Here is a 15926-nt window from a genome sequence, read left to right as displayed (position 1 = left end):
CCACTCCGTCCATTTTTTTTAGATCTATTAGGATATGGCATAAAAAGAGATGGATCGAAAATACAAGTATATTAACCCGATCGAAAACTTTTGTGGCCCAGTGAATGTTTCAACTGTGGACGTTCAATCCTCATTGTTTCCTGTCGTGCAGCCCGCTTAAGTTTCGGATCTGCCTCGTTTTTCGTTTATGTCTTAACATGGTGTATAAAAACGGATGGACGGGGTGGATTTCGCGCAAGCATAACGGTGTACCCCACCTAGCTTACTGTCTCAGGAAGTTGTTAGTCACAACGGATGAATTGGTTTGATGAAAGATACCTGCCTCTCATTCCATATTTTCTTGTGTTGTGGCCCCCCTGAACTGTGGAATTAGATGAATTTTGACCACTAGCACTAGCATCGAGAATCGCACACGATGGACGGACTGGATTTCGCATATACAACATGGTGGGCTCAAAGAGGTTGGGCGTTTTTCGTGCCGCGGAGAATAGATTCTTATCTGTCGAAATTCCCCTGTGACTGAAATCCACCGCTTCAAGTGTAGAAAATCCCCTGCAATCCTTTCTCCCTCTCCTGAAAAACCCTAGAAACGAAATCGAAGGAGATGGCGACAGAGACGTCAGTAATGGCTGTGATAAGAGCATCTCGACCTTCATTCCTGAAGCCACACGACAAGATCGCATTCGCCGTCCACGCCTCTTTTCTCTCTTCCGGTTATACCCTCACCGCCACCGGCACTTCCGCCTTCTCCCACCCAACAACACCACCCTCTTTAGGTATCCTTTCTTCTCTTTTCTTCAGCTACAATTTCTGTAATCTTTCATACCTGAATTCTGTTATATAAATCTTCTTTGCTACCCTTTTGTCTGGTTTTAATAAATAATTATTATACTTCCCTTGAAAAATCTGATTTCATTATCTTTTCTTGTTTCCTTAGAGCAAGGTGAGGTTGGAATTGATGGCTGGAATGAACTTGACGATTGTTATGGATTCATGTACACAAAGACAGAGAAAGGCACCAAGAAATCAGTATTGGTAAAATGCTTGGTGATCGGTGATAAGCTCGTGATTGACGCTTTACCGCTCGAGGATGACCAAAAAGAACCGTATAACCTACAAATTAAGTAATGGGACTTCTTTCTTAAATATGTTTTCTTTCTTTCTTTTTTTTTTTTTTTAAGACTCTTTTTTGAGTATTTAGTAGTTTTAGAAGCTCAGATTGTGAAATTAATAGATGGTTCTTTTGTAGTGTGAACGATTATGTGTCAGATGAAGGTAGCAGTCCGACTAACTACAGCGAGATGTATAAGAATTTCCCAGTGCTGGTTGAGAAATTGCAATTGGATCTTCTCGATAAATTGGAGAACAATCCAAAGTCCAAATGTTCAACTCCTTCAACTTCCAGGTAATAGAAATTCGATGGTACACATATTGTATGAATGTTGTTCAGGCAGTCTCCCCCTGCAAACCACACACGTGCACTCACCCGTGTGCAATAAAGGGAAAATTGGCAGGCAGTCTTGTCTTTTTGTTTTGTTTTGTTTTTTTGTTTTTTGAAAGATGATGAATATATATTTATATATTGAAGAATGAAATTTATATTAAAGCCAAAGGAACAAAACAAACTAAGTGAAGCCCAAAGCAAGGCAGAGACAAAGACTGAAAGCAAAACAAAAACAAAAGAAAAATACCTAGAGAAAGCTAAACAGAAACAACAGTCAGCTCCAAGGTGACAGGACCTTCACAAACACAATTAGCCCAGGATAGTGGACATAATGGATCTATCTTTCAGAGGAAGACTGACAGACGATTCCCGCACATCCCTGACTATGTGAAGAGCAACAGAGGAGGAAGAGTTAGAGACATTCTAAAAGTAGTGCAGGTTCCTCTCATGCTATATTCCCCATCGAGAAGCTAGACCTGACAATCTCCACAACAGGCTTGAGTCTTTGTCTAGGCCAGGGGAGTGCCAGACATGAAGAAAGTTTTTGCCAGACCTATGATGAATATTATTAAAAGGCAAAAGCCAAGAAAGAAAGAAAACATCCAAATTACAACAACCAAAAACAGGAACAGACAAGACCAACAAAAAGAAAAGAAAAGGAAAAAAAAAACAGAGAAGAATGGATGAGCACATAGCTCAAACCCAACTCACAAACATTAATCCAGAGCCCAATTCTTGATGGACTGGAAAACTCTACACAGAACTCCAACTGAACTTTTCACATCCTTGAAACAATGATTATTCCTTTCTAACCAGATGGCTCAGGAGGCGGCAAGTAGACCAAGCCTCCACATTTTCTTTTCCAAGTTTCCCACCGCCTCTAATGTCACAAATATGATGTGAGCTTCAATTGAACAAGGGACCACCTAGGAGACTTCCACCTAAAGTAGAATCTTAGGCCAAACTGCAGTATAGAAGGGATAGTGCAGGAGAAGGTGACAGACAAATTCTGCATCTTGAAAGCAGAGGAGATAGACATTTGGAAGAAAAAAAACTCCTCTTCCGAAGGTTGTCAATATGGAGAATGCGACTCCTACCGACTAGCTAGGTGAAGGTCGATATTTTCGGACGGGCCTCATAGGACCACAACTGGCTTGTGTCAGAGGGATAAGATCTACAGGGGAGGAAAGAAATGACATAGTAGGAATTTTACATTGAGAAAGCGTCAGCTCTACTAGGCGTCCAAACAGAGCTCTTCCCATCTCTTAGTTGACTCATCGAAGGACCAAAGCTCTAAGGGAACCCCTGGAAAATGGAACCATGCATCTAAATACCCAGACGGGGACCAATCTAATCACCTAACAATTTTGGCCACCAACCCAACATGATGAATCTACCCTGAGAATAATATTTTCTTTGAGTTTTCCAATGGTCGAAATGAAACCTAGAGTGACAATTGATCTACAGGACGAATGAGGAAATCTTTTGGACGTAAATCACAGTAAAACCCTAACCAAAATTTCAAATCTTTTAAGGAAAAGCCGGGGTTCATGGAGACCACTAGACTTCACTGTAGGCTCTCACTTGCTTTGGAGACAACAAAAGGCAAGATAAGAACCTCAATTTGGGACGGGTCTGACTTGGACACTGAACAGTGGGTGGGACGAGGAGGAGGAAGAGGGGGAGATGACCGGGGAGACAGAGGCGAGTCCTTGGGGGTTCTGGAATGGGTCGTTGGAGGGTGACTACCCAAAAGGGCTCCTTTGAAGGACCCGGGGGCAACCCCAAGAGCCTTACTGACGACCTTCGTGGAAGCATCCTTGGCGAGGGCCCCCGATGGCCCAAACTTCTCCTTATTAGACTCTTGTTGGCCAAACTGAGCCACTTGGACCCTTAAGGCTATACTATTAAATTTCTTGTCATTAAGCCCCTCGATAGCGATTGAAAGGTCCGAGTCCTTCTCAAACCTCACAAAGGTGAAACCCCTAATGGTGAAGACCCTCTAAGCTTGGGGATAGAGACATCCATGACCCTCTCGAAATGGCCAAACACCCTAGAGAAGTTCATTACTTTCCAATCGGCTAGAAATCTATCCATGAACAATGTAAGGAATTCCATAGGGTTTGATTTGATACCAACACCTTTTACCTTCTTCCCACCTCTCCCCGCTGGAATCCATCCACTGTCATGGATTGCTTGAGCAACATTTGGAGGGGCTAGGGTTTGGTGTGTGGGAGCTTTACCTTTGTTGCCCTCACTAGGAACTACTTCCTCCATGTATTCCATCTTCCACAAACCTCCTCCTTCCTCATTGTGGACAGCTACTATTTGACCTTTATCGTTGGCGCCATCAAGGAAGACTCTCTCAGCCCGCAGGGGACCTCTTGGGAGTTCATCCTTCTCGTGGACCATACACCATTGACCACCTGCATCTTCTCTCTCGGCCACCACCGTACCTTCATGATTTGGCCCTTCTAGAAACACCATTTCTCCATTCTGAATCTTACCTTCCATCGAGAGCCATGATTCTCTCTCAAACTTTATCACGGAATCAGGAGTTTCCATTGAAGGCGGCAGCTGAAACTCTCTCCATTACCAAACAAATCAGGTTGACTACACACTGTTTGTTTTTGTTTAAATCGGGAGTTCCCATTGGGATCTCTCTTTTTGTTTTTGTTTAGAGTTTTCTGAAAATTTCTCCTTTTTGGAAATTGAGTGATTCTTCCATTTCAGCCGGAACTGCTCATTTTTCTTCCAGACCTCTAGCACGCTCTGACACAAATTTATTAATTTAACATTGTGCTTTAATCCAACATTTTAAAGACACTGTAAAACATTTTCATATGGAGAGTGTAGTATTAGGCACAACACATCTAACGTGTTTGTTTAGGTTCCTATGTTCTCATGAATTTAAGGTCAATTTTCATCATGTGAACATGCTTGCAACTACATGGAAAAACAAAAACCAAATATTGGCATCATCTTGCAACATAAAATGATATATTGCAATGAAGTGTTAAATGAAATGTTGGATAGGGCTTGGAGCAGGAACCTATTACATCAATGATGGAATTTTAGTTTTGTTTGTCCTTATTGTTTTCCGACATGAAGTTAATTAGTCATGTAAATAAAAAGAATTTGTGGTAGAAGGTGGGATGTACCTAATTTGGATGGGTATGAATGCTACATTTGAATTTTAGAGCAGCTTTACCTGAAGTGTGTGATTCATTCTATTGAGGCTGTCCAGCATAATTTCTTTTTAGTAATGACAATAAACAAGAAGCCTCCAACAATTGAAAACGGATGATATCATTTATTTTCCTATCTGATGGAGGATTCTCACAATATTCTATAGCTCTTGAAAGCTAGCATGATTTACATTACGCTAAATAGGAAACAGAAAGAAAATGAATGGATGTTTTTGTTGTGTGAAGCTGACATTGTAGTACATATAGGGAGATTTTAAGTTGGAACTGTTGTGTACTATTATTCTAAGTTGGAAGTCAATGTTGTCAAGATTGTTATTATTTCTAACTTTCTTAAAAGTTGAAACAAATCTGAAAAATATAAATAAGTCAGGAAAAAAAAAACAAACAAGGTTCATCAATCATCCATCTTCCATCAATGATTCAATATGCCACATCATGATATTGGCATGTTAGAACTTGTATACAGTACCTTATTGTGATAGTGTTGAAGGATTCTTGTCTCTCCTTTTTCTCCTTCAAGAAATTTACCTTGAAAACATATAAGAAGCCTTTCATAATATGTTCTTGCTACCTTTCTTGAGTGTAGAATCACGTTAGAAGAAGCAAAATTCGATTACATTGACCTATGAAAAAGATATTTTGATATTTTCTGTTTTGGGTCTTTTAATGTCAAAATCCTCAGCTCTCCCCCCGTTCTCTCTCTCTCTCTCTCAAGACAATGAGGATTTTAAGAGGGGAGGGCCTTCTAAATGTTTTGAAAGCAGACGGGTAAAAAGCAGGAAGAACAAATGTACCTACTTACACATTCGATGATTCTTGTATGATGATCTTACAATTATTTCAGATTTTCAACTTTGGGTTCCAATTTGTTTGGTATTTACACGATACGTTTCAATTCATATGATTCAAATAGTAAATCATATGATTTTTACAAAGTGGGAACTGTTGTACAGACTACTGAGTGCAAGCTTTCTACCCTTTGATGTTTAGCTTTGTGACCTTGAGTCTATGTTGGCACTTTATTCATCCAGTTAGAAAGATTTTTCAGTTGGAACTGTTGTACTGTATGCAAGCTTTTAACCCTTTGTTTCATGTTTAGTTGGCATTTCTCCAAGTAACTGAACAGTGCAGTTTTTATTACACAGGTTGGAAGCAACTCAAAAAGGTGAAGGATTAGATCGTAGGCCGAACCAACCTGCTGTGGGAGTTTTCCCTGAGGATCGACCATATTCTTCAGGGTATAATTTCTAACATTATATTTTAGTTGTTAATTCATAATTCTTGAGAGTTACATGCACTCATTTAGCAACCTAAGTTGCAAGAATAAGGTTATGAGTACCAGAATTCTACAGAGGCACTTCGTATGGGTTACTGTTAACCCGAAAACAAGATTCATGTATTTAGTTAACCCAAGTGTTCTTCCTAGTACATCATGACACTGGAAATTTTTTTTGGAAAATGTTATCTCAGGACAAAAATATTGGAAAATGAGGAAGCTATACCAATCTGCCTTCCATCATTTTATCTGTTACTGGGGCTAGTCTTATGCTGCTTCAGATGACCTCACTCTTAACTTTACCCTTCCTGGCCTTCTTACATATCCATCTCAACATTCTCATCCCTGCAACACACTCAAATACAGATGGGCAATGATCCTATAATTTTGATACTGTGTCACATTTTATGGGGCTTACCATGATGAGTGCATCATATGCACCCTGACCATGAGTTGCACCCTTAGATGTCCAGCCATAGGGCTAAAAATCAGCTTGAGCAGGAAGTTAGGTGTGGGGAATAATTTGGAGGGGATGCCTAACCAACAAAACCTTCATGAATGTTTGTGGGGACTATGGCCAATGTGTTGTGTCTATGCAATCCAATCCATTCATCAAAAGGTGCCCATCATGATGAAGGCACACATCTAAAAATCAGGCCATTCCAAACTCATGTGCACCTCACCCGGTGAATTTAACGGTTTCAGGCATGATTTTATGTTGTTCCCTCATGTGGGCTCTACCAGTATCTGATTGGCTTGATTTTTGTGCTTCAAGCTGAACTTGAAGCATTGTACCTGATGGATGGAATGGATTTCATGCACACGTCATTACGGGCCCCACAGAGGTCACATTAGTCACTGTAAGTTACGAGAGTATTGACACTATAGGATCAATCGCTTTGATTGGAAGGTCCTAACCAACCATTCAGTAGCTAGAAAATGCAAGGTCAATATTGTTTATATTAGGGAAGTTTTGGTCATTGATCTGGACTCTCCATCACGTGGGTTCCACCTTTTGATTTCCCATCCTTCTAAACATTAGTTCAATTGGGTGATCCTAACCATCCAATCAGTATATGAGGAAATGGATGGTCCATATTTACTACACTAGAAAGGTTGGATAGTTGATCTAGGCAATCCATTATTTAGTTCCTCCAATTGCCTACTCGTTTCAAGAAAAATCAATTTGGTTAGGTGATCCTAATCGTCTAGTCAATGGCTAGTGCAATGGAAGATCCACCTTTCCTGCTAGAAAAGGTTGGATTACTGTCATTGATCTAGACCATTTTCCACATGTTGGTGCCACCTTTGCTTGCACATCCCTCCAAAAAAAATCCTACCAGCTGGTCGGATTATTCTAACCATCTAATAAATGGCTAGGAAAATGAATGATCCTTGTTGATTATACTACAAATAATCTGATAATTGATCTAAACCATCCATCATGAGGATCCCTCCTTTGATTGCAATTCCTCTAAAAATGTCCCTGGTTGGATGATCTAACACCGTCTAATTTTTTTAAAAAGTGGCACTGTAGATGTACGGGGTAGATTTCATACAATCATCATTGTGGGCCCCTTGCAACCTTTGTTGCATGGCTTCCCAGAACCACTGTTAGGGTGGGCTACATGTAAAGAAGAGGAGAGTAAGCTGGTTGCATGAAATAATGGATATTACAAAAATACCCTATGTTTTTTGGCAATACAATCTGAGTCATTTAAAGGCTTTTTCGTGAGTGAAATCTGAACCTTACATTGGGCAACCACATTTTTCAGGTCCAAAAATACCCACGACTACGTTTTAAATGGCTTCCATGTGTTTTCAGTAATTTCAAAGTTTTCCGCCTAGGGAAGCTAATTACGGGTGCAAAAATGTTCAAAAGCTACCCTCGTTATGTGTAGTATAGATGGATTTACATTAACTTGGAATTGTAATTTTGGATTGGTAAAAATAGGGATCCAATTGCAAATGAACCATAATCTGGATCACACACTTGGGAGTTGGGACAGGAAATGCATGGGGTTTTCTAGTTAGGTACATTGATTTCCAATATTGGAGGTGTATGGAGCTTGAAGAGCGATGCAAGTCCTTGGAAATGAAGTGACACATTTTCTGAGGAATTGAAATTGTCTTTTGGAACTTTTTGCTAAGAGGAATTTGAAGTTCCATGAACTTTCATGCGCCAAACACTAGACCTTCAGAAATTCTAGGATCTTAAATTCCTAGAACCCAAAGGTCTTGAATACCAAATGGCCTCTAGGGGATGGCTATCAATGTTTTTTTTTTTTTTCCCCGCATTTCTAAATTTCTAATTAGTTAGGGAAAGTGGTTTGTTTAGGAAGTACCTCTAAAAAAAAGTGGTTACCTTAGGGGGTTAAGTGGTCGCAAAGGAGGTAGCAACTTTCATCTCAACTTTGATGGCCTTTTCATTAGATATCTGGGCCTGTTGAAAATTGATGGAATAGTTAGAGATGATCAAGAGGTCATAAAACTTGTGTTATTTGGGCAAATGGATAAATGATGCTGAGGGAAGAGCCCTCACTCACTGGTATTGAAGCTTTGTGAGGAGTTGTTCCCATCCCAGATTGACATTGAAGAGGATTCAACAAATGTCATTTAGTGGGTAAATAGTGAGTCAGACCATTGCGGTATGGAGGTCATCATTGAGCAAAATAGAGATATAGTGGCTTCTTTAGATATAGCCTTTCCTCTTACCCTTGAGGGGCTGCTTGGTTGCAAGGCAACAGAGTTCTATCTTAGACAAGTTTTGGGGCAAACATCCTTTTCCTAGTTTTTCTAGCCAATTTTTGCATGGGAACCAAGAAAGGATGGATAACTTGTTCCTAATTATCGACAATTGGCTTGTTCTAACAAAAATGGCCTTGAGGGCTGCTTGGTTGTAAGGTAGCAAAGTTCTATCTTAGACAAGTTTTGGGGCAAACATCCTTTTCCTAGCTTGTCAAGCCAATTTTTGCACGAGGACCAAGAAAAAGATGGATAACTTGTTCCTAATTATCGACTGCTGGCTTGTTCCAACAAAAATGGCATGTTTGGTAGCAAGCAAAATGGGCCCGAATAGTCTGACTAGAGGGTTGGTCTTGGATGCCGTTTGTCAAACAATTGGAATAAGGAAACAGAAAATGGATGGTGGCACATGTGGAGAGTGTGAAGGTGCACATTTTCCCATGTAGTACTAGTGGTGCATGCCTACATTGGCACATGCGGGGTTCTTAAAGATTGATGATGGTACATATGGAGCATTTGAAGATGGACTATGGCACATATGTGTTGTAGAAAACTTTTAGACCTTTTTTTTTTTTTTGTTGTAATAACAACCTATCATCCTATCCTTAATAACAATTGGCAATTAGGAACAATCTATCCATCTCTTTCTTGGTTCTTTTATAAAAATTGGCTTGACAAAGTAGGAATGGAGTAATAGTGTCGGACAGCTTGTTTGTGACAGAACTTTGATTGCAACTAAAGGGCTCTAAAAGGTTGAAAAGTTATCATGTTATTTTGGTATCCACTTGAACATGGCATCCATACAAATTTGCCACATGTGCTACCCTGCAATTTCTGTTTCTTATTCCGGGGGTTTGACAAACAACATCTAGGATACTCTCCCGACCTGAACTTTGTTTGCTACTAAACTGGGGTTTGTAATGATGCCGGTTTTTGCAGAAATGGAAAAGCAAAGTTCTTGGATATATGCTTAGACAAAAAGGTTTTAGGTTATATCTTTTTCTTAGTGTGATCTCACCTCTCGTAAGCTCCTTTCCTTTGGTTTAAGTCATTACTTGTCATAACGAAGAAGAAGAAAAAGAAGATAAAGAAGAAAGGGAAATTCCACACATTCAATTCAACATTCTCATAGACTGTTCCATAGATATGGCCATATGGGCTAGCCCATATTTAAAGCTCCAAGTAGTAGTTTCCACATCTTAAAAATAGCAGCTGGTTGAGAATTAAGTCCTACAGTATTGGTGCAAACCCTATAAAATAGGAAATAATTCCAAAGATGCTTAAAATAACGTGTATAAATTGTTGGGGCTGTGTACACCCATCAGTAGTGTATATAATGACATATACACAATTCGTATGGAATATTCTGCATATTATACAATACAAATGTTTTTTTTTTTTTGTTTTTTTTTTTTTTTTTTTAAATTTTTATAGCACAGAAACTGTTTTCTTAACAGAGATTGGCCACACATTGATCAGTGGGGCCCACTCTGGATCACCTCAAATATGTGGGCTGGGCTTTGACTGCATCTTTAGCTTTCCTATGTTAGAAGTGGGTGTCTCACCAATTGAGCTAACAATATTTTGTTCATTCAGGTACTTTGCTTCTATATTAGTTTTTGTCTCTTGGCTCCAAGGCATAGAGCACACTAATGCAAAAATAGATACTTGAATGAGCAAAAAATTGTTAGCTCAATTGGCTATATGCTCAAATAAGTGAAGTAGTTTGATCTTGATAGTTTGATTTCATGATGAGCTAATGTAAGTTTGCAATTTTATGCTGAGGATAGATATTAACAGAGCTATTAAATGTGTAATAGAGCTATTGAATGCGCGCGCACACACACACACACACACATATATTTTGAATGTGTATAAACTGTTTGTTGTGTTTACACAGCATCGAATATCCTCCTGTTTTTCTTCCTACTGGAATCGATGATCTCCACCCACGGCTGGGTGCCGGATTTTATCCTACCAGGTTCTTTGCTGTCGATTAGTCTTTTTTATGGTCCTTAATTGCTTTTATTCTTTTGAATCATTTTATCTATTTTCAATTTCTTCCAGGGGTGGATTTGGCTCTGGTGGGGGCATGCTTTTGGGTATGTACATACCATTTTGAGATAGACGTGTTAGAGAAGCTTTTTAACTTTTGATTTGCTTACCATATGTTCTGCTGGTGCTTGCAGGGCCTAATGATCCACGCTGGGGTGGAATAGGCGGAGAACAGCCTGGTTTCCCTGGCGGCGGTCTTGCTCCGTGAGTAAACCTTTCTTCTACATTCATCTAGTTTTGGAAAATTAATGAAAGTTCGCTGATTTATTTTTGAAATGGCTGGTCAATACAGTGGTATTCCGCCGGGCAGTCGCTTCGATCCGTATGGTCCTCCTGGTGTCCCTGGATTTGAGCCTGGCCGCTTTGTCAGGTATCTCTGTTGCTTCACATGCTATGATTTTTTTTTTTTTTTTTTATTTTTTTAAATTGCCTTTCAATTTCTTGAAGCCATTTCAGTTCAGCTTGAGCCTTTGCTGGTGGTTATGGCCTCCTGTGATCTGAGTGGCACAATGCGGTGATTGTTTTGCCCTCGGCTTACACTGCCACCACCATCATCATCCAAGCCTTATCCCAACTAATTGGGGTCAGCCACGCAAATCTTATTCTACCATACTACTCTATCATAGACCGTATCCTTAGTTTAAACCATGGGTCCTCAAGTCTTTCCTTACTAACTTCACCCACGTCCATTGGAGCCTTCCCCTTGCCCTTTTAGAGTCTTCAACTCCCACCAACTTGCACCCACTCCCTCCTAACTGGCACAGTTTTTGGTCTCTGTTGCACTTGACCAAACCATCTGACTCTACGTTCCCTCTTAATACCTATTAGTGCCACTCTTTATTTACCTTTGCATTCATCTCTAATTCTATCAATGTCTTGCTGCTCATCCGTCTCCACATCCTCATGTCGGCTATGTTCATCCTATGAGCACATTGTTCCTCGACTGTCCAACTTCTATCCCATAAAAGCATGGGTGGTCTTCTAGCTATTACAAAATTTTCCCTTCGATTTCATTTGTGTGTGGCAATCACATAAAACTCCAGAGCACATGTCTACTTTATCCACCCAGCTGTAGTTCTATGAGCAACATCCTTAGGGCCTGTTTGGTTGATGGGATTAACACCATTATTGCACAATGATTGCGTGTCTGGAAATACCATGGTATTTTGGCCATTTGATCCCATGTTTGGGATAAAATTCTCGCCATGGGAAAAACACTGGATTAAGCAAAACCCGTTTGGTGGACCCTGTAATTGTAGTCAACAAACCAAATTCACAACGGATGTCAATCACTTGTACACGTATATAACCAGAACGCCATGTGTAAAGGGTGTATATGGATGGGCAGCATGGATAAAACACATGCATCAATGTGGGGCTCACATGTGTTGTGGATTTCAAAATCCACGGAAATTCCGTATGGGACCAAATGCAATTCCATCCCCCCCCCCCCAATCCCAACCCTTCCCATCCACCCCAAATGCCAGATGGAATGTGCACGGGACCAAATGCAATTCCATCCCACCTAATCCCATCTAATACCATGCGCCAAACAACCCATCTCTCTGCTTTCCTAAATTATTGACCCAAGATATCAAAAATTGTTCATTTTGGGACCCCAGCTGTAGTTCTAGAACTTGGTGGCTCAGCTCAAACATCGGCCCGGCTAGATTTCAAGCCCAGTCATTAGGAAACTCGATTTTGAGAGTGATTCAGCTTGAAACTCGGGCTAGCAAGATTTCGAGCCCACTCGTTAGGAAACTCGATTTTGAGAGTGATTCAGCCTTCACTTGGGAAGACTTGTCGAGTCGACTCGCTAACTCAGTCTACTTGTTACAACTTGTGGCGACTTGGGCCGAGTTACTTGCATTTTCAAACTGTTTTTTTTTTTTGTAAGTTAAAATTAAAAGGCAGCAGAGGTTGGAGTCTGGTTGAGTCTCCAAGGCAAAGCGGTTAATGATAGAATGGGCTATTCACGTAGAATCCTTGAAGGGCTATGATTTTCTTTTTATTGGAGTCTAGTTGAGTCTGCTTTCTCAGCGGACTCTCTCTCTTTTTTTCTGTAATCTTTTTGTTTCTTAATACAATATTGTCATCTTTCAAAAAAAAAAAAAAACAATCATAGTTTCCCTTCTGATATTTCCCAAAATGGTCCCTTTCCGCTTTGGTTCATTGAATCTCTTCAAATTTGTGTTTTGATTCTGAAAACAGGCGTACATTTAGTTTATACTTAATTTCTAAGCTTCCTTCAATGTTCCAAATGTATAAAAGAAGTGGAAAAAAAAAATGAAGAATTTGAAAATAATATTTCAAAATGGGCCTTTAATGGTCATATTGGCGTGTAATGGCATATCAGCCTGTGTCAACTGTTATGGGCTGATACGGTCCCATATTTCAATAATGGACTGATTCTCCCCCGTATTCTGTAATGGGTGACATTGTTTCCTTTACATAATGGCCTTTACAGCTGTAACACTACCACTTTTTATACTATGTTTGTTAGTGAGAAATGCAATGTTGCTTTCTCATGGTCTTGAAGAGTAGGATTCACGGCAAATGCCAAAGTGGTATGCATGTGGTGAGGCCCTCCATCTTATTATCTGAAAGATTTGAATATTTCAGAAACGGGCAGTAGAAATGTTACCCACCACCTCCAAAATTCTGGACGTTTTGTTCCTCCGATTGCTGAGAAAAACCTCTTTTATTCCTTTGTTTGATGCTTGCTACATATGTGGTGTTATTTATTTATTTATTTTAAATAATCTTTCTATTGATCTTCTCTCTTGATTTGTAGGAATCCTCGGCGTCCTGGGGGTGGAACTCATCCGGACTTGGAACACTTTGGCAGCTCAGATTTTATTTAGATGTACTGCTGCTTCACCTAACACCCTACTTTGAGACGTTTGTAAAATGTTTTTATGTCCAGTTGGAGACCTGATGCTTGTTTTTTTTTTGCCCCGCATGTATATATTACTTCGGATTCTATGTTTCCGGTGATAATGGATTGAGGGTTTTTAAGAAGGGTACATCAAGGCACACACGTCCGTAGCCCTTCCTCTTGTTTGTTGAAAATAAGATAATTGGATACTTTTCCATTTTTATGGTTTGATAGATGTCGATTGTAAAATAGTTAAAATAATTGTAATTTTTGGTTTATGATACATCCAAATTGGAGCACATAAATGGACAATTTAATTTGAAATAGTTGCATGACTTGTATCAAACTCTTTCAAGTAATTTGCGAGGGCCCACGTATTGTTCAACATACCCCATCAAAGTATCAAAGTTTCTGCTGCTAATCCATCACGCTATACGTTTGATGAATGTACACACCACGTTAGCCCACGCACAAAACTCATGCACCATATAGCAATGTGGTGTCACGACTGGGGGGCCCACCGTGATGTACGTGTTTTATACACACGGTGCATCTATTTTGCCAGCTCGTTTTAAGGTATGAGCTGAAAATTGAAGCATATATATATATATATATATATATATATATATATATATATATATATATATATATATATATATATATATATAGATATTCAGAGCTCAAGTGGACCCCACCACAGGGACATTGATAGTTGAAACCTTCCCATGTTCGTAAGGTCACAGAGGTCTGGATTGTTTGTATGCGGGTTCTCTGGGACACGGATTGCGAACTGACATGTCATTCGCCATGTTCCATTTTGGATCATTATTTTAGGGCATGAAACCAAAAATGATTTAGATTCAAATATCAGGTGGATTATTGTAGGGCTTGAACCCAAAAATGATGTAGATTCAAATATCAGGTGGATTATTTTAGCGCACGAACCCAAAAGTTAGGCAGATTCAAAGTCATTCGCCATGTTCCATTTTGGATCATTATTTTAGGGCATGAAACCAAAAATGATTTAGATTCAAATATCAGGTGGATTATTTTAGGGCATGAACCCAAAAATGATGTAGATTCAAATATCAGGTGGATTACTTTAGCGCATGAACCCAAAAGTTAGGCAGATTCAAATATCAGTTGGAGCAGGCCGTAGGAAAACAACTGTGATTGAATGCCCACCATTAAAAACTTCATAGCCCCACTCCCACTATAATATTTTTTTGCCATGTAACCTGTTGACTAGGTCACAAAGATAGGGATGTGAAGGGAAAGCACAAATATTAACTTGATCCAAAACCTTTGTGGCCCACAAGAAGTTTTTAATGGTGGGTGGTTCAATCACTACTGTTTTCCTGTGTTTAGTCCACTTGAGATTTTGATCTGACTCATTTTTTTACTCATGCCCTAAAATGAGCCGGCAAAATGGGTGGACAGCATGCATAAAACACATACATCATTGTGGCCCCCAGACCACTGTTCAGCTGGTAGTGTGAACTTTCAAAAAGCAATCTCCATCATGTTGGTCCGCAGTCTGTGGTTGGAAGCTAGATGGGGCTCACCGTTTACTTTCAAGCCGCATAGCATGCATGTTGGGTACATAAACTTTCAAAAGGCTCAGACCGGCCTCACCATGGTCTGTGTTTTATCCACTCCTCATTTCATTTTGACAGCTCATTTCAGGTATGATTCCCGAAAATGAGGCAGATCTAAATCTCAGGTAAATCACACCACATGAAACAGTGATGATTGAATGCCCATAGTTAAAAACATCTTGAGGCTACAAAAGTTTTGGATGAAGCTGATATTTTTGTTTTTCCCTCATCCAATTCTGTATGACCTCATCAGCTGATTAGATGGAAAATAAACATTATGGTGGGCCTTAGGAAGTTTTTAATAGTGTGTATTCAATTACCATTGTTTTGTCTTATGTGGTGTGATCCACTTAGGTTTTAAATATAGCTCACTTTTCAACCTAAAATAATGATCCAAAATGGATGGATGGCGTGGATAAAAAACATACATCATGGTAGGGCCCATAAAGCACCATGTAGTGGTGACATGACCATTGTTTGTTTGAGCATGGAATCCGTCTCCACTGAAAGAGCTCGGTGTTTTATACAAGTGGGTAATAGATTCCAATAGAAATAAATTCTCATGCATTGTAATCTATCGCCTTCAAATGTAGAAAAATCCCCCCATGGTCTGTGTTTTATCCACTCCACCGTATACCACACCCAATAAAACAATAGTGATTGACTGCCCATAATTAAAAATATCTTGGGACCACAAAAGTTTTGGATCAAGTTGATATTT

General features: G+C 39.6%; 1 protein-coding gene across 1 annotated transcript; it reads left to right on the top strand.

Annotated features, from left to right (window-relative positions):
- The first annotated feature begins 472 nt into the window (after positions 1-472).
- Positions 473-13824, top strand: LOC131237523 (probable proteasome inhibitor). Its single transcript, XM_058235350.1, has 9 exons — positions 473-776; positions 938-1124; positions 1250-1405; positions 5799-5891; positions 10575-10655; positions 10742-10776; positions 10864-10933; positions 11022-11099; positions 13524-13824. The coding sequence occupies exons 1-9, from the start codon at positions 605-607 to the stop codon at positions 13591-13593; spliced, it is 942 nt and encodes a 313-aa protein (XP_058091333.1). The 5' UTR covers positions 473-604; the 3' UTR covers positions 13594-13824.
- Positions 13825-15926: the final 2102 nt, after the last annotated feature.

Source organism: Magnolia sinica, chromosome 1 (genome assembly GCF_029962835.1).
Source record: "Magnolia sinica isolate HGM2019 chromosome 1, MsV1, whole genome shotgun sequence".
Lineage (NCBI taxonomy): Eukaryota > Viridiplantae > Streptophyta > Magnoliopsida > Magnoliales > Magnoliaceae > Magnolia > Magnolia sinica.
This window is presented reverse-complemented; position numbering and strand designations above follow the sequence as displayed.

Bases quoted from the DNA above. Each gene is read 5' to 3' on its own strand.
- LOC131237523 (XM_058235350.1), top strand. From the start codon at position 605: ATGGCGACAGAGACGTCAGTAATGGCTGTGATAAGAGCATCTCGACCT. The intron at 1,125-1,249 runs GTAATGGGACTT...GTTCTTTTGTAG, and splicing joins CCGTATAACCTACAAATTAA to TGTGAACGATTATGTGTCAG. The intron at 10,777-10,863 runs GTATGTACATAC...TGGTGCTTGCAG, and splicing joins TGGTGGGGGCATGCTTTTGG to GGCCTAATGATCCACGCTGG.